The sequence below is a fragment of the Coturnix japonica genome, chromosome 7 (assembly GCF_001577835.2).
Source record: "Coturnix japonica isolate 7356 chromosome 7, Coturnix japonica 2.1, whole genome shotgun sequence".
Taxonomy (NCBI): domain Eukaryota; kingdom Metazoa; phylum Chordata; class Aves; order Galliformes; family Phasianidae; genus Coturnix; species Coturnix japonica.
The window spans coordinates 19985916-20002207 of NC_029522.1; the positions used below are offsets into that span (position 1 = coordinate 19985916).

At 41.2% G+C, this 16292-nt stretch overlaps 1 protein-coding gene across 1 annotated transcript in view; it reads left to right on the plus strand.

The window, feature by feature from the left end:
* ADCY5 (adenylate cyclase 5) overlaps positions 1–16292 on the plus strand; it is a 187065-nt gene that overhangs the window by 123957 nt on the left and 46816 nt on the right. Inside the window, 4 exon segments of the mRNA XM_015868778.2 lie at positions 11159–11270; positions 11442–11569; positions 14998–15156; positions 16118–16259. Of these exon segments, the coding sequence (XP_015724264.1) occupies positions 11159–11270; positions 11442–11569; positions 14998–15156; positions 16118–16259 (541 nt within the window).

Here is a 16292-nt window from a genome sequence, read left to right on the forward strand (position 1 = left end):
CCTACACACTTCTAGCATGGGTAAGGCATCACTGGCTGAGGACATGCTCTGGTTCAGTGCTTCACATAAGACAGTTTGAACAAAATTCCTCCTGTTCTGTGTGTGTATTTAGAATCATAGAATCATTGACACTGGAAGGGACCCATAAAGGCCATCTGGTCCAACTCCTCTACAGTGAGCAGGGGCACCTACAGCTCCATCAGGTGCTCAGAGCCCCATCCAGCCTGTGCTTGGATGTCCCCAGGAACACAGCATCCACCACCTCTCTGGGCAACCTGTGCCAGTGCCTCACCACCCTTAACTGTGAAAAACTTCTTCCTTATATCCAGTCTCAGTCTCCCCTCTTTTAGTTTGAAACCATTTCCCCTTATCCTATAACAGCAGACCCTGCAAAATAGCCTTCCCCTTTCTTTCATTTCACTCCTCCTTTAGAAACTGAAAGACTGGCTTCCCCGCATCCCCTATAGAGGAAGCCCAGTATGCTTGTCTTGTGCCTTCTCACAGTTTCAGTGACAACCATGTTGGCTTGCAGGCAGGCATTGGTTTTGCATAGATGTAGAAAGAACTGACTCAGTAACTTTCCTCTTATTTTTATGGTCTGGGACACATAATCATAAATATTTTTAAAACAGTCCCTAAGGTGGCTTCCTATGCTATAGAAGAGATCTGGTCACAGGCTATTGATTTTATTGGTATTAGTTCAGTGGTAAACTAATAACTGTTTACAGGAAATTCATTTGGAGATGGTATTTTGTGAATATTGCAAGTTGGAAGCAAATGGCTTAGTGAAATATCTTAATGCTTAACAGAGAAATGAAATTTTCCAGTGGAAAATGCAAGAGAAAAGCCATTTCTTTATATGCATATCTATTATTCCCAGCGATGGCAATTATAGTAATTCTCTTGAAATCAAGTTAAAATTACATGCTTGCTTCATTATGAGAAGAAACCACTGATTGCAAAAATCAGTGGAGATTTGACTGAAAGTTATAGAGGAAGACTCCCACATGCAGTGGGCAGCAGTGCCTCACCACACTGACTGCTGCAGCATCACGAGGGGGCTTCATGCAAATGTTCCCAGTATTCACAAGGCCAGGATTCACATTCCTGCTTTGCTGTGGTGTGGTTTTGAGCTTCTTTTTGCATCTTTTATATACTGTGCTGCTGTCTTGGTGTGGTGTTGCTTCCACAGTGCCAGTGAGTGAATATAAAGATTTGTGAGGTGCTTACTTGCCATGTTCATGGACTTGCATTTGTTTTCTCTGACTGCACAGCCTTCCTTCTAAGTGCCTTTGAAGCTTCTCTCACACACACGCAAATAATAATGTGAACATTGCTGCAGGTTGCAATATGTCACGTCTTGTGAGCCATGGGTTTTTTTTTAGTATTTCTTCATTTTATCCATTACTTAATGCTGGTTTGTTTGAGAACTTTCTATTGAAGCTGGAGGTACAGTGGTCTGCTGTGTTTTACAAAGAAGGAAATTTGAGGCAAAAGACAGGTAAGTGATCACATGCTCAAATGAGGGGCTGGTGAAGATGAGACTCACAGGGTCTTGACAGCTTGTACCTTGACCAGCATAATGAAACAGAAGTGCTGTAAATGCTTTATGATATTACACATCATTACATTTATAACCTGAATGCCATAAAGTAGATTTAACACTTCTTAGTATGCATGAAATATCACATTTATGCAAAGTATCTTGAATATGAGGTCGATTAGGGAATTTAATTTTCCTTGTTTAAGGATGATTTTTGCATAGAAACATGCAAGTTAGTGAGCTCACCTATGCTGCCTGCCTCCTAAGAGGGAGTGTTTTTACTGCTGATAATGATTGTACAATGTCATTCTATTTACATTGCTTCTCCATGGTAGCTGGAGTTTTCTTTGTCCCCAGAAGGAAATGCAGGGCTATGGCAGCTAAGTGTCATCAATCCATTGCAGTGTGTTAGTGGATTGGATTTTAAAAAGGAAACAAAAGCCTTACATTTAAATTGTGGGCCCCATAAAGTTGGGAGAAATTTGCTCGTAACTTGTGTGTATCTATTCATTAATTGTTCTTATCGGGTAAGGGGTATTAATATAGCTCACAATCACCAGATAACAGGTTCAATTTCCTGCAGGTTTTTTCCTTTTCATTAAATACTGAAATTACAGCCAATCCCACTTCTCACTGAACACATCATGTGCTTTGTCATTAAATGTATCATCAGGTTTGTTTATTAATTAAGAACGATAACTGAACTCAATAAGTGGGCTGTACCATTCTCTTTGGTCAACTGTTTCACCTTTCAGAGCACACAACAGAGAATTATGTCTTAACTTTGAGCCTCAACATCGCATTGATGCTTCTCAGTAAAGTGGCCATTAGGAAGCACTCGTGGTAAAATGTCTCTGTATACTTTGGTTTTCTCTTTACATTTTCTCCGTGTCATTTTAAAAACACAACTGCTGTATTACATTTAAAGGAGGAGACAGAGAGTCTGCGAGCCTGTTGACTGTTCCAGACAGGCTGGTAGGACTCGTGTTGCCTTGCTTCAGCAATCAGTGTTCCCAACAAATGGCCACTTCAGCGTTATTGATCTGGTAAGCTCCCAAACACTCATGGTATCTGCCAGTATGGAGAGCTGCATCACTTGTCTGTGTTCAGCTTATACTTGAAATATTTTGAGTATTTTTGTTCCTAGTCTTCTCCCTTTGAAAAGAATCAGACAGCTACAGGGAAGGTGTAGTTGCCTGTTAATGTCGTAAGTCATAGCATTTACAAGGGATGCTCTGAAAGTAATGCCTTCTGTTTTATGATGTTGGCCCACAGCATCTGAGGCCGGTGTTGGATGTATGGCAGCAGAGCTTGAACCTTCCCACCAATATTCTGTTCCATGTTGTTGCTGTGTGACAGACAGCAGCAGAGGGGCATTTCTGATAAAATGGTGTCTGACATGGAACTGCCTGCAAAGCAAAAGCATGGAACTGAACTCCCCATGTGGAAAAAAGCGCATTGACATTCATCAGTGCTTGCTGAACATTTATGGAGGCCAAACAGTGGTTGTGAGTACAGTGAGGCAGTGGGTGGTGAAACACTGTGAAACAGTGGATCACTTCTGCTGGTGAAGATTTTTCTGAGCACAGTATGCAGGTTCTTGTTCATTGCTGGCAAAAATGCATGGCTAATCGTGGTGACTGTTGAAAAACAGTGTTTTGTAGCTGAGAATTTGCACTATCACATGGTATTATTGTACCCTTTGAATCTCTCGTAGCTTCCATGGAAGTAAATAGGAGGCAACCCAGGTAGATGCTAACGCGGTGTTTTTCGTATGTCCTCACTATTCAGAGGAAAAAGTGAAGAGGCACCAACTCACAGAACTTGCTGGACAATTAAATCACCAAAGGCCAAGATGCTGGGGAAGAGAATGGAGAGAATGAAGAAGTAAGGTTAGGTCGAAATGTCCCCTGCTTGCAGAATTATTGCAGCTTTTTGAATAGGGAATGAAAAATTGCTTTCACTAGACTAAATATTCATGATACCAGGGAAAAACAGACTGGAAGCTGTTTAAATAGAATGAAGAGCTCATTGTCTCAAAAGTAAAGACAAGGAACCGAGCAATCCGTAACAGAAAGCATCCCAAACTATGATTCCATGTGACTCATCAATCTCTGTCCCCTATGCATGACCCAGTATTTCAAGATACACATGTGAAACTGTTAACTTTCTATGCCAAAGCATTATTACTCCTTTGCCTTCTCTGACATCTGACTGACTGGTTAGCGGCACCCTGCCTGTAGTGTGCTTCATTTCAGTTCTGAGTTGTTTCTTTTTCCTATTGTACTGCTTCTGTGTCTCCTCTCAGAGGAGGGCAGGCAAGAATAGCACCTGACTCCTACCGCTGCAGTGGTAATGGATGGTCCCTTCTTGTAGAGCTCTCTTAGTTTTGACTTTCTTCTTGTGCTTTTTTGGTTTTGGGTTTTTTTGGGTTTTTTTTTGTGCGTTTTTTTTTTTTTTGGCAGGATTTTGGCATCAAACATTGCTCTAAAGCCAGAAAACAGATTGCAAGAGAGCGCTCACAACAAAAATATAGTTGAATTTTGAAAAAAACAGAAAGTAGCATGATTTCTCCTTTTTCTCCTATATGCAATTCTGAACTTTTGGCTGTTTTGTGGAGCAGACAAATCTGAAATGTATTTTGGTGTGGACCAGGTCCAGCTCCAGTGAGGACAGAGCTGCCAGCTGTTTTGCACTGGTCAGGCAGGCCTGGGTGAGTCTGGACAAGTTCTGAGCCTAAGAGAAGATGTGGTCAGTCAGCCAGATCTGAACTGGGGCTGATGTTCTCACAGCATGGTTATTTATTCAGCCATTGAGTAGATAAGGCTCCTTTGCACTACATGTTTCCTTAGGCTTTGCTTTCCTAAACTTCCTCAGAGTTGGAAAGGATTTGGCATCCTTCTCACTTAGAAGTTTCTTCTCATCCTCACTGATCAGCACTATAATCTTCATTCCCATCAGCCCCTTCTCAGATACAGGTAAAAGGGTTGAAATTTCTCCTTAATAGCACAAAGTCTCATTTGGGCAGCTAGTATGTTGCTTATTATGTGCAGCAGACAGCAGCATGTAATTTGGCTTGTGATAACGTACTAATAAAATTCCTTCCATTCATCTCAGATATCTGTAATGCACTCCACCTATAGTTAGGCTTGGTAGCCACTGTGTATCTTTTTTAGTTTTGCCTTCCCCAAATAGTTTTTCTTCCCAAAAGGCTATTTATTACTTTTGTTCCCAGCGAAGAATCAATCTGGTTAAATATAGCCTGCTGAAATAGGAAAATCTATTTAACTTGAGATTTTTAGAGGGAGACAGACAGTAACGGGGTGGATTTTTTTTTGTATTTAAAATTAAAAATGAGTCCTAAAACTGCTTAGCTGTGAGTAACTTCTGATAACTGGGACTGCTGCTCATACTTATAGACTGCAAACCTGTGAAGGTCATGGAAAAACTTTTCCCTGTGTGACTGGTGCTGTCTTCCTGCTGCTGCTTGGTGAACTTAGTTTCTTCTTATATCCTGCATTGGCAGTGAAGAGTAGATTGCAGGCACTGAGATGAGGAGCACTGACCGTGGTGGGAAGCGCAGTGCCATTTTTCTCAGCATCTCTTGGGAGTGTTAGGAGAGGTAGATGCTCTTAGATGGCAGTTCCCAGGAGCACACTGCTAAGCTGACACTGCTAAATCCACAAACACCGATAGTTTGTGCTGGTTTTATCCACCTCCCTTCTGTGTTCTCCAGGCAGCTCTGACCTCCACTCTCTCATCTGTGAACAAACATGGGAAAATCAAGTAAACATAGGGTTCTGGAGTTGATATCTTTGCAAATGAGCTTTGCTGTCATTGTTCAGGAGCTCTGCGGATGGCAGTCTGCACGTTGCTGCCGACGTCTCCAGAGCCATCTGGTCTACTGCTTTGATGTCAGCTCTTACACTGCTACCAGCTACAGTTGATAGGGTACCGCAGAGTGAACCTGAACAAGGAATGTGGTTTGGGGCTTCCTTTGTGGCTACTCTAGAAGAGGTACAGGGGCTTTCTGCATTTACTGTTAAGAAAATGGTGAGAAGGCACCAAGTTTTCTTGGCTTTTGTGTTGGTAGGGTGTGTATATTTGTTTTTGTGTGTGTATATTTCATCCTGTCTTACTTCATTCTTTCTTTCTCTGAAGTTTTACTCTGCTTATCGTATTATCACAGCATTTGTGTACATATGTGCTTTCTCACCCAAGTTGAGCTAGCACGGCTGTTCCCAAAATGGAGCAGTCCAGCTGATCAATGCATCACATAAGTGCTACAGCTCAATTACAATAGATGATTTCCAATAGAAAATGGAACTTCTGGTGGCGATGTGGAACTTCTGAAATGACCATAAAAGTCAAGGAGAGATTAGAGAGATGGTCTTTTTACTCAAAAACCTCCTGGGCACAGTCCTGGGCAATTGGCTGTAGGTGACCCCACCTGAGCAGGGGTTGGACCAAAGGATCTCCAGAGGTTCTGTCCAACCTCAGTCATTCTGTGGTCCTAAAGAAATTTAATTTGCTGTTACAGAGCTCAACCCAACCCTTCAACTGAGAGTTTTGTCATCTGCATCTCAATCCAACCTTCCTTCTACTTCCTTGTTTGTAGTGTCACTTAACAACCTGCAACGCCAATAGTAGCAGGTGTTGTGAAATAACAGCAGCACGCTTGAGACATTATCCGTGCCAGTTAGCCTAGTGAATTCAACAACGTGCACATGCTGTGTCTACAGCAAATGGCTTTTCCTTGTTAGACCTTTACTTGTGAGTGCAAATTAGTGAGCTTGTATTTAGTGAGCGATTATTATTTTATTTTGGTGCATTAACTTTTCCTTCCCTTTAGGTACCCTTCATTAAAGTGAAATACCACGGCTTTGATTCACATCTAGTCAGATGCACTTTGCTGTTTTCATAAGTCATTAAAGCTTACCAAGTCTGGGGTTTTGTTGTTTCCCATGCAGTGCCTGTGGTGTTTGGTTTCCAGTAACACATGGTGTTTATATTCATGACTGGCATTACCGTTGTGATGGTGATAGGGTTTGTGTTTCTTGCCTTGCTTGATTTATGTTGTGGCTGGCGTACATGGCACGCACATGTCTCAAAATAGAACACAACTGTTTTTTTGTTTTTACACTAGAAATACTGATGATTTAATTTAGCGTTTTGAACAGTCCTGCATTTGCATGGAAACCTGGCTGTGTTGCATCCCTCCTTTGATAACTCTATTAGCTTCAGACATTTAAGGCTGCGCTTCAGAATCATTCTGAGTAGGTGTCTGTGGGTTTTAAAAATCCCATGTGGTTTTTCTACTTAGCACTTTTTGCTTAGCTCTTCCTACTCCTTTGGTTCTTTGCTTTCTGGCAAGATCTCTCTCCTTACCCACATTTTTGCTAAGAAGTCTTTCCTTTGCCAACCGGAAGATGCTGCAGTGCTTCTGCCTTGGGGTGTGTTAGCTGTGCAGTCCCAGTGAGGATTGCCTGATTTACAGGAGCTAGTTTTAAATGGTCTGCAGTGGCTGTGACTGAGATGCAATGGGATGGTGCTGGACATGGAGAGCAATTGCAGGCCTCCGTGGGCTCTGCGTCATGGAGCAGCACCACTGGCTGGACAGGTTCCCACTGCAGGCTCTGAGAAGTGGTGATGGCAACAGGGTCTGGAAGCTTCTCAAGCTCCTCCTTGTTTCTCATTTCCACCAGTGTCACGAGCCACATGGGGCAACAGCCACAAGCTCAGCTTGCCTTGTACAGCTATGATGTCTTGAGTCAGTCCTTGCTGGAAATAGGAGCTGAAATAGGAGCTTAGGAAAGTATTCACCTCTACCCTATAACACAATTTGTGGTACTTTTCGACCTAAATTAAACAGAAATAATTTTTGAAAAACCTAGTAAAATCAATGTTAACTCCCCTTTTCTTGCCCTTCCTTCCCAGAACTATTTTTTTGTATGGTTTTTTTTTTTTTTTTTGAGGCCTTGCCCTGGTTACTGCTGGACAAAACCCAAATCAGATGGTAACTGAAGTCAGTGATGAAGTGGAAAATATATCAAGAGGTTGGAAGCCATTACAACATTTTAATTTCTTGTGAAACTGGTTTTTCCACACAGTAATAGCCTTCCAGAAGGGACTGGGACCCTCTGCTGATAATAGATGCTGAAGCCCAGACTGCAGATTGTGTGGTCAGTCCCTTCCAGTCAGCTTCATGTAATATGGCTTCTAAACCACTCACTTATCTCACGTTATTTTATAACTGTAGGAATTATGTCATTTGACCTTCTGCTGACCACTGTCATTTACCCCAGATTTTGGCACAAGGAAGGCCTATTACTGGCACTATGCTCCCACCAGCAAGGAAATGCCTTGACCTCTGAAGACTGACAAATAGTTGGTTTAAGTTGTGCCCTTCATTACGGTCATCCATCAGCAGCAGCAATCTTCTCATTGCTAGGACTAGTCTGAAATGAAGGTCTGAACTGAGCTGTGGATGAAGACCCGGTTTCGGGGGAGAAGCTCTGTGCCAAAGGCTCCTGATCTCAGTGCAATGAGCTTGCAGGAGTGAGAGATGTTCCTGCAGCCTCACAGTGTGCTGCATGTTCAAGGAGACCTAACAGGTTCTTTCTTAAAGAAAAGTTCTGGTTAAACACAGGATGAAGTTCACATGCCATTATTTGATAGGTAATACAAATATTTTTCCCTAGTTTCTTCTAGGTTGTTGCATATTTTGCAAGGAAGATGGTGAATTTAGGGGTTACTGGGGCTAGTAACAGAAGGAACAAACATGGCATGGCACAACACTTCATATACTGATTCCCCATTCCTTTTTTACAGGCCACTGGCAGGACTGGGCAATGATAAGCTCACTTTTTGTTTGCTGGAGCTGCTGGAACAGTGCTAGCAGGAGCATGCTGAGGGAACAGATGAGGCAGGAGGAGTAAAATGTGATTTAGTGGCTCTCAGAGCTTACTGTTGACAACAGAGTACAGAGGCTACAAGTTGGAATCCTGTTTGAAAGGGCTGTTTTCTCTAGCAGTTGTGTGCTGTTCTTTCTCCAGTCTGCTGCTGTGTTACTCAGTTAACAGACATGGAAGAGGGCACCATGCTCAGTCAGATAGATGCCTTTTTGTTAACCACAAAGTCATGTGAAGGGGTTACTTAATACTTAACCAATTCTAAGCAGGTTTTCATATAAACAGCAAAACACATGCTGGATGGAGGTCTTTCCCTTATTGCCTAACATCATGTCCATGTTGAAGACTCTGAGGAGGCAGGAAGCATCTAAAAAAGAGCTGAATCATTCCTTTACTTTAGATAAACCAAACTTATTTTTCCTTGATATTTATTTCCAAAATGATCAAGCTGACTCTGTTGAAATTATTTTATGCACTCCTCTTTCCTCAAACAAAACACTCACCCAGGGAAGTGTCTGATGGAATAAATGTTGGCTTTCTAACAGAGGCATCAGACAATTCAGAATTAACTTCCAAATACTGCTTCTAGCTCATGCACTTAATGCATTTTCGAGTCCCATCTTGCAACTTTTCCAGGTTTTGCTGTCATAATAAACCCATTTGTAATTGCTTATAATTGCAGTTTTCAAGAACTTGGCCAGAGTGCTGCATGTGGGGCTGCAGCTGTCCTTGGAAGTGCAAGACTAGGATCAACCCAAAGGAGTTAGCTGCTGAATTCAAACAAAAATCAATTTGTCGGTCGCCTGCAGAAGATTGGAAGTTTCAGACAATGTTGTAATCAGGTAGTTTAAATTTAAAAGGCCATGAATCTGTGCATAGGTTGCCTCCATAGGTCTCCACTGATTGCTTCATTTACGTAGTTGAAAATATTGCTACAGTTTAACCTCTGGGAATATCTGATGCATTTATCTGGTGTGACTGTGATAGCAAAAGGAGGGGGCAGCCTTCAGTCATTTATCCGTGTTTATTAGGGCACTACAACGGCAATAATTTTCTGAATGGGGCATGAGGAGGCAGGTCAGGGAATCCCTGTGTAGAGTTTTCAGATATACCCATTGTCACATTGCACGGTCTGCTCTATACTTCTCCTGTTTTAACACACACATCTGTAATAACACACGTTTTAACACACACATCTGTAATAACACACACACACAAAAGCAGAGTGTGAACATGTCCTCAAGTGAAGAATTTGCTACTTGCCCTATGCTGGAACAGGAACAAATCCACATCCCTTTGAGTGAATGTTTTTGCATTGGTTTTATGTGTTTCATATGTTGTGTCTTTCACGCGTGACAAATAGTCCACTCTTGAAAACTTAGCAGTCACGTTATAGAAGCATTATGTGGATTTTCAGCTTGCAACAAGATGCATTTTGTTACTGCCACATAAGCTGGATGAATTTCCTATTTCTACATTGCATACTTAAGTTGCTTAGGCAGCAATATAGACATCATGATGATTACAGTAGATTTCAAGTATGTTTCTTTGGGAAGTTTGCTTCTATTTGTAAATATGTGAAGCACTGATATATTTTGTGTATATTTTGTCAAGTGTTTTTAAAAATGGCAAAGTATATTTTCATTCAGACATCCCTGCGTTCCTCTTTTGTATTTTCCTTGTACAATTTAACCTCAGTCTGACTAGCAAATAAATATTTCATGTGGTATGGTTGGTGATTTATTGGAGTTGAAATGTAGAAAAAGAGCATGAAAGGCATGCCAGAATTCAAAGTGTTTGGGGGTTTTTGCAAAAAATGCTTGTGAAAATGTTTTGTTGAGTTTTTTTGTGTCTTTGCTTCTTATCTGAAGACATTGTGGGGAATTACCACTGAACTCACAGTTCCTGCAGTTGCTGAAGACATGTCAGAGTTTTATTTTACAGAGAAGAAACAGCTTTAAAGTGCTTGTTATGTACATTTTTAATTTCTCTTTTCATTCAAATTCAGTTTGCAGCTTCAAAGAAGAATTCAGCTAGTTGTTAAATGTTCTAATACAATAAGATGTGACTTATGAGTTTTATGTTTGTATCTATGTGCATGCATATATAAATACTGTCTGAGGTCTATATAGGCAGAATCTGGTGCTTGTTTTGCTGAACAGTTTCAAATGCAGCATAATGGCTTTGTTTGATTGCAAATCAGTGTTTTCAGTGTTGTAATTGTTTCTGAGACAGAATAATTTCTGAGGCTCTGTGTATTATAGGGACTTTGTGATGTGACTGCACTTTGGAAGGGTGGGGGTGGGAAGGGGGCAGAGGTGTGTTGTTTTCCTACAGTGGAGTTGAGAATTAGGCAATGTTACTGAGCTGATGGATGCAGGAATGTGAAGGAAATGGTAAATGGGTTGGGCTGCCCTGGCCGTTGTGTAAGAGAGCCCGGCTGTTAATAACGGTTGGTAGCTTTATCACAGCACCTTTGGTTCCCAACATGCTGTACGTTTTCTGTCACAGAGTAGAGGTGGGAGAAAGAAAGGCCATGGGGTTTTCAGCCCTTTTAAAACCCTGTAGAGGCTGCTCCTATAGGGCTGGGACACCCCTATTTCACATCTACCCAACCCAGGACTTCCACCCCAGAGCTTACACAAATATCAGCAACAAATTTATGACGCTTTCATTTTTTTTTTTCTCTCTTTTTTTTCCCAAGCATCCTCTTTGCAGACATAGAGGGGTTCACAAGTCTGGCCTCCCAGTGCACTGCTCAGGAGCTGGTCATGACGCTGAACGAGCTCTTTGCCAGATTTGATAAACTAGCAGCTGTAAGTTTTCTTTTAAAATTCTGATATATATTTTTTTTCCTGTTGCAAGAATGACTTACTGTGCTGGTTCACTGGATTTCTGTAAATGTTCTCTGCCCTAAAAGGCAAGCTATTGCAAGCATGAATATAAGCTGAATACTTCTCTCTCCTTTATTATTATTATTTTTTTAGGAGAACCACTGTTTACGTATCAAGATCCTGGGTGATTGCTATTACTGTGTGTCTGGGTTGCCAGAAGCAAGAGCTGATCATGCACACTGCTGTGTTGAAATGGGAATGGATATGATAGAGGCCATCTCGTAAGTACCATACTCCCCATGAAGAATTTCAGAACAAATAGCAAGGAGATTTACTTTCAGTTAGATCTTCCATGCATTGCAGCAAGATTGCCAGGCCAGGGGACTGATGGCAGTAGAGAACAGCTGGAATAAGATAACAAAATGCACTGAAGGTTTCACAGCAGAAAAATAGATGCTTAAGTCTGTTACAGCCATGTGGAGATCAGAGCTCCTTCTCCTGATGACAAAGGCAAAGGTTACCATAGCTGATGGAAGTCTTATTCCCAGAGGATTCCAGTGAACAACAGAAATCAAAGGATTAATAATAACTTTATTAAATTTCAATCACTCTGTAGTTATTAGTCTTTAAACCAGCTTTTTACTCACAGCACAACTCCTCTGCTAAGGTCTGTCTTTTCCAGTTAAGCTAATCCTTCTCCATGTGCTCTGATACCAAGTAGGTCAGATTCAGCACTTTCTGACTTTAGACAAATTATTGAGGAAACCCACAATGTTGGTCTGACACAGGCATATCCATGATGCTTTTTACTTCTACTTACATCTCCATTTTAGGATTTTTCTTTTAAATTTTTCTTCTGTATTTGTCCAGACCGCCACCATCTTTGGGAAGTAACAAACGCGAGACCCTTATCTAGTAACATTACTTGGAGGATCACAAACAATATTGAATAGTGATTGCTTCAGATGTAAACTCTCACATGCCAGTACTTTCAGCATGTGGGGAAATGAGATCTGTTTGGTGAGTGCATGTAAGTTTAGGCACAAAGTTCGTTCAGTTTTGAATGGTAACTGAGCATACCTCAATATCTACGCCATCCTTTCTGCCCAAAGAATCTGCATCTTTTCCTTTCTCTTCTATTTTTCTCTTTGTGAAAACATCTTCTAAAATATCTGCAGTACTAGTAGAGATGTCTATATGCAGTGCTCTTCTCATTTTCCTCAGTAAGTAGATTGGGATTTCATTTAATCTTGGGAAAGACTAAAGGTACCCAGTCTGAACTTGACACAGTACATCTTTTAATTTGGATTTCTGCAAGGATGCAAACAGACACCCACAGTTCTCAGCATCATTTTCTCAACACAAATACATTGTTTGAAGAGCAGTGTTTTCAACTAGGAGAGCCTATTCAAAAAGCAATAGGTAGCAGCATTTCTTTGTTTTGCATACAATGTACGTTGTCAGGACCTACTAGCTCTTGTCTGGTCTAAACTCTTATTACTTTGCACTAGTCTCCTTTTGGGCTTTGTATGCAAGGTGCAAAATAAAGAGTTGTAAGTAACTGGTTTTCAGTAGTCCTTGGAAGGATGCTATTTATTCCACACAAAGTACAGTTAAGTGGCAGGTGACAAAGTGTCTTGTCAAACTCAAGAAGGTTCTTACTGAACCAACCCTATGAAGAAAATTGTGTGTACGTTGGCCAGAAAAGTCTCACTTTCTGCAGTGGCTGACTTGATGAAATCCATAGACCTTGACACATAACCCCCACAAGGCTGAGTAACACCTCAGATGTCTAGACTTCACTGATTAGCTACAACCTACCTCCCCTTGAAATAAACCAAGCTGAAGTGCACTTGATGCTTGTTTAAAAATAGCTCTTCAGCAGCCTTTGAAACCAGTTTCCCACTTGCTGTGGAATGACTGCATTTAACAGTGTTATCGTTTAATAAGTCTGGAAGATGATGCTGTTTTCCTTCCCCCTGCTTCTCCCTCCTCCTTCTACCCTAGGAATCCTAAGAGGTTTCACAATTCAGGTAACAAATACCTATTGAAGGTTCAACTGTAGGGTTCATGAACACTAGGGCCTGCTTGTAGGCCTATTTCATCTGTACACAACAGGAGCAGATCAGAAATTCATTGTATTTCTGGTATAAATCTAAAATTAAAAAAAATAACAAAAGTATTTCCTTTTGTTTATGAAGGGTAGCCAAGCTTATTTGCTTGCTGCAGAAGTCACCTTCCCATCCATGGCCATTGGCACTGGGTGCAGCGGGCGTTGTGGCTGTCATGCAGTGTTTTCCTCCTCCCTCCCCAGCACTGCATGCACATTACAGCTGCTGTTGTCCTTGCAAAACTTATGGCTGCAGCTGCATTTTCATGGCTCTGGTTTTGTATACTTTCTGAAGTGAGGTAGTTCAAGCTCTTTAAGTGGTACCTTATCTATATGGAGCTTCCCTTCCCTTCTAGGGAATTTCAGCAACTTGTTTGTGAACTTGTTTATTATTTTTATTAAAACAGTGTTCAACATAATGAACTATCAGAAGATAGAGATTGAAAGCAGAATGGTATTGTAAGTGTAGGGTAGGAGCTGTTTCAAAGAGAAATGTCTTGAACATGCTTTTAAGGTGTGCATTACACTGTAAGGAGTGAATTTGAATCCAGAATTGGTCTATCTTTAATCATCGTTTTCATTCATAGATGAAGTTAAATATTAGCTCTGTGTTGATGTTAGGAAACTGGGAGGACTTATGTGTCCAAGATGTTATGTAAGGAGTAGATGAACTTGAAGACCAAAGAGATTGAAATCTGGTAGGTACAAAGTATGACTTCACTCTGCAAGGTGTTAACAGCTCAAAGGAAAAGGCTGTCCTGTATGAGGAAGGTGAATTTCCTCATGGAACATGGGCATTCTGGAAATGGTATGACCAGCAACAATGAGAAGCAGAATTGTTCTGATGGCTTCATCAAGACTCTCCCCTACTCACATTCCTGAATATATGTTTCATGTGAACAACTCTTGAAGTTAACTTTTGCCCTAAAAGAGCAAAACCCACAAAGTATTCCAGCAGTCATTTGGGGAATAAACAGAGCATCCAAGATCTCATTAAAATCAGAACTTGAGTATTTGTAGCAGCCTGTTTGGAGTAACTGCAATAGATGTGGTTCTCTGGTTTTGCTGCTCTGCTTGTAGCTCTAAGACCCATTCAAGCTTTCCTATGCCAATAGGGTATTTCACACACATATCATGTTTCTTCTGTGGAACAGTTGAAGCATGGTGCCATACAGACAAATTAAGATCTCTGAAATCATTTCCTTTTTCTCTTTGAAACATGCTATTAGTCTTAATGAGTCTGAGTGCTGGCAGGTTATGTCCAGCTTTGGTATGGAAATCAGAGACCGATGCTTTATTCCTTTCACTGTTCCCAAAGACTTTTTTCATGTTTTTTTCAACTTGGCTGTGAGTTCAGAGGGCATAGATTTACTTCAAGGGGTCCTCTAATCTTATTAGTGCTCTGTTTGGTCAGCCAAGCCATCCAAATATGGTACAGTCTATCTGGTTTTGTTTTGTTGTCCTGTTACTGTGGATGAGCAGCACTGTGTGTATGCATAAATAATATGTAGGTCAGTATGGATGTTTGTATTCTGGGTGCGAGTCTGTGCTACTGACTGCAGTTCTTAGTGATCTCTCTTTTCCCATATCTTTTTTCAGATTAGTCCGGGAGGTGACAGGAGTAAACGTCAACATGAGGGTTGGAATCCACAGTGGGAGAGTTCACTGTGGGGTCTTGGGCCTTAGGAAGTGGCAGTTCGATGTGTGGTCAAATGACGTTACATTAGCCAACCACATGGAAGCAGGGGGCAAAGCTGGGTAAGTTACTTCCTCAAAGCTGTCATGGTCACCTGGGTGTTGTTTTTGTGTCTGACACTTGGCAGTGAGTTGTGGAAATGAGGGAAAGAGGTTTTGACAGTCTGTATACCTGCTGTAAAACTAGCTGTGGTTATAGCTTTCTAAATGTATGCAGATGTTATCAAGGTTATTCAGTTGTCTATATACACGTCTTAAGTTACAGAAAGTTTACAAATTCTCAAGATGGGCATATCCTTCTCTAGTAAGAACTGAATTGCTTCTCTGTGAAACAAAGCTGATAGCTACAGTGGAAAAGAGCATGTCTGTGTGAGTGCTGAGAGTTGGACACAGTTCCAAAGAGATGTGGCTGTATGTCAGCAGCACCTTCTGGAGTGCATCCTAGTTGGTGGTGGGTGATACGAGAAGAGTTGTTTCAGTCCTGCTTTCTGTTTTGAAGCTCTCCTTTGAGAGAGCAGAATCAATTCTTGTTTCACGACTGTTCAGACCAGCTGAAGTCTGACCTGCTGCCACTCTGACCCTGGGAAATATTTGCTCTGAAAAACTTTCCATGTCATCTCTGTGCTGGAAGGTCGTGCATGACTATGATACTCGATGGGCTACCTCTACAGGGCACTCGTGTACCAGTGACTTAAGGGATGCAACAAAAAAAGATATGTGCTATAATATGGGCCAAAAAATACATATCTGTTAGAGTGATCAAGTCTTTATATCTAAGGATGTATTTATAAATGGATGTGTAACATGCTTCTCACTTTAGAGTTTGTCTTCTTCCCTGCTTCCTCTAAAGCAGACAGAACTTGCGGTGCACATCTGTAAGTAAGTGTATTGGCATGGCTAAATAAGTTGTTTTTATTGCTTGTTTGTTGCAGGACATGTAGTTTGTTGCTGACAGGAACTGGCTTGTAGACAGATGATAATTTCTCAGGCCTACAAAACTGTCTTATCTTTTGTTTCCTGTAAGGCGCATCCACATAACAAAAGCAACCCTGAACTATCTCAATGGAGACTACGAGGTGGAGCTGGGCTTTGGAGGGGAACGCAATGCTTATCTGAAAGAGCACAGTATTGAGACCTTCTTGATTGTACGATGCAGCCAGAAACGGGTAAGGTCAAGAAAACAAACGCAAGTTTCAGAT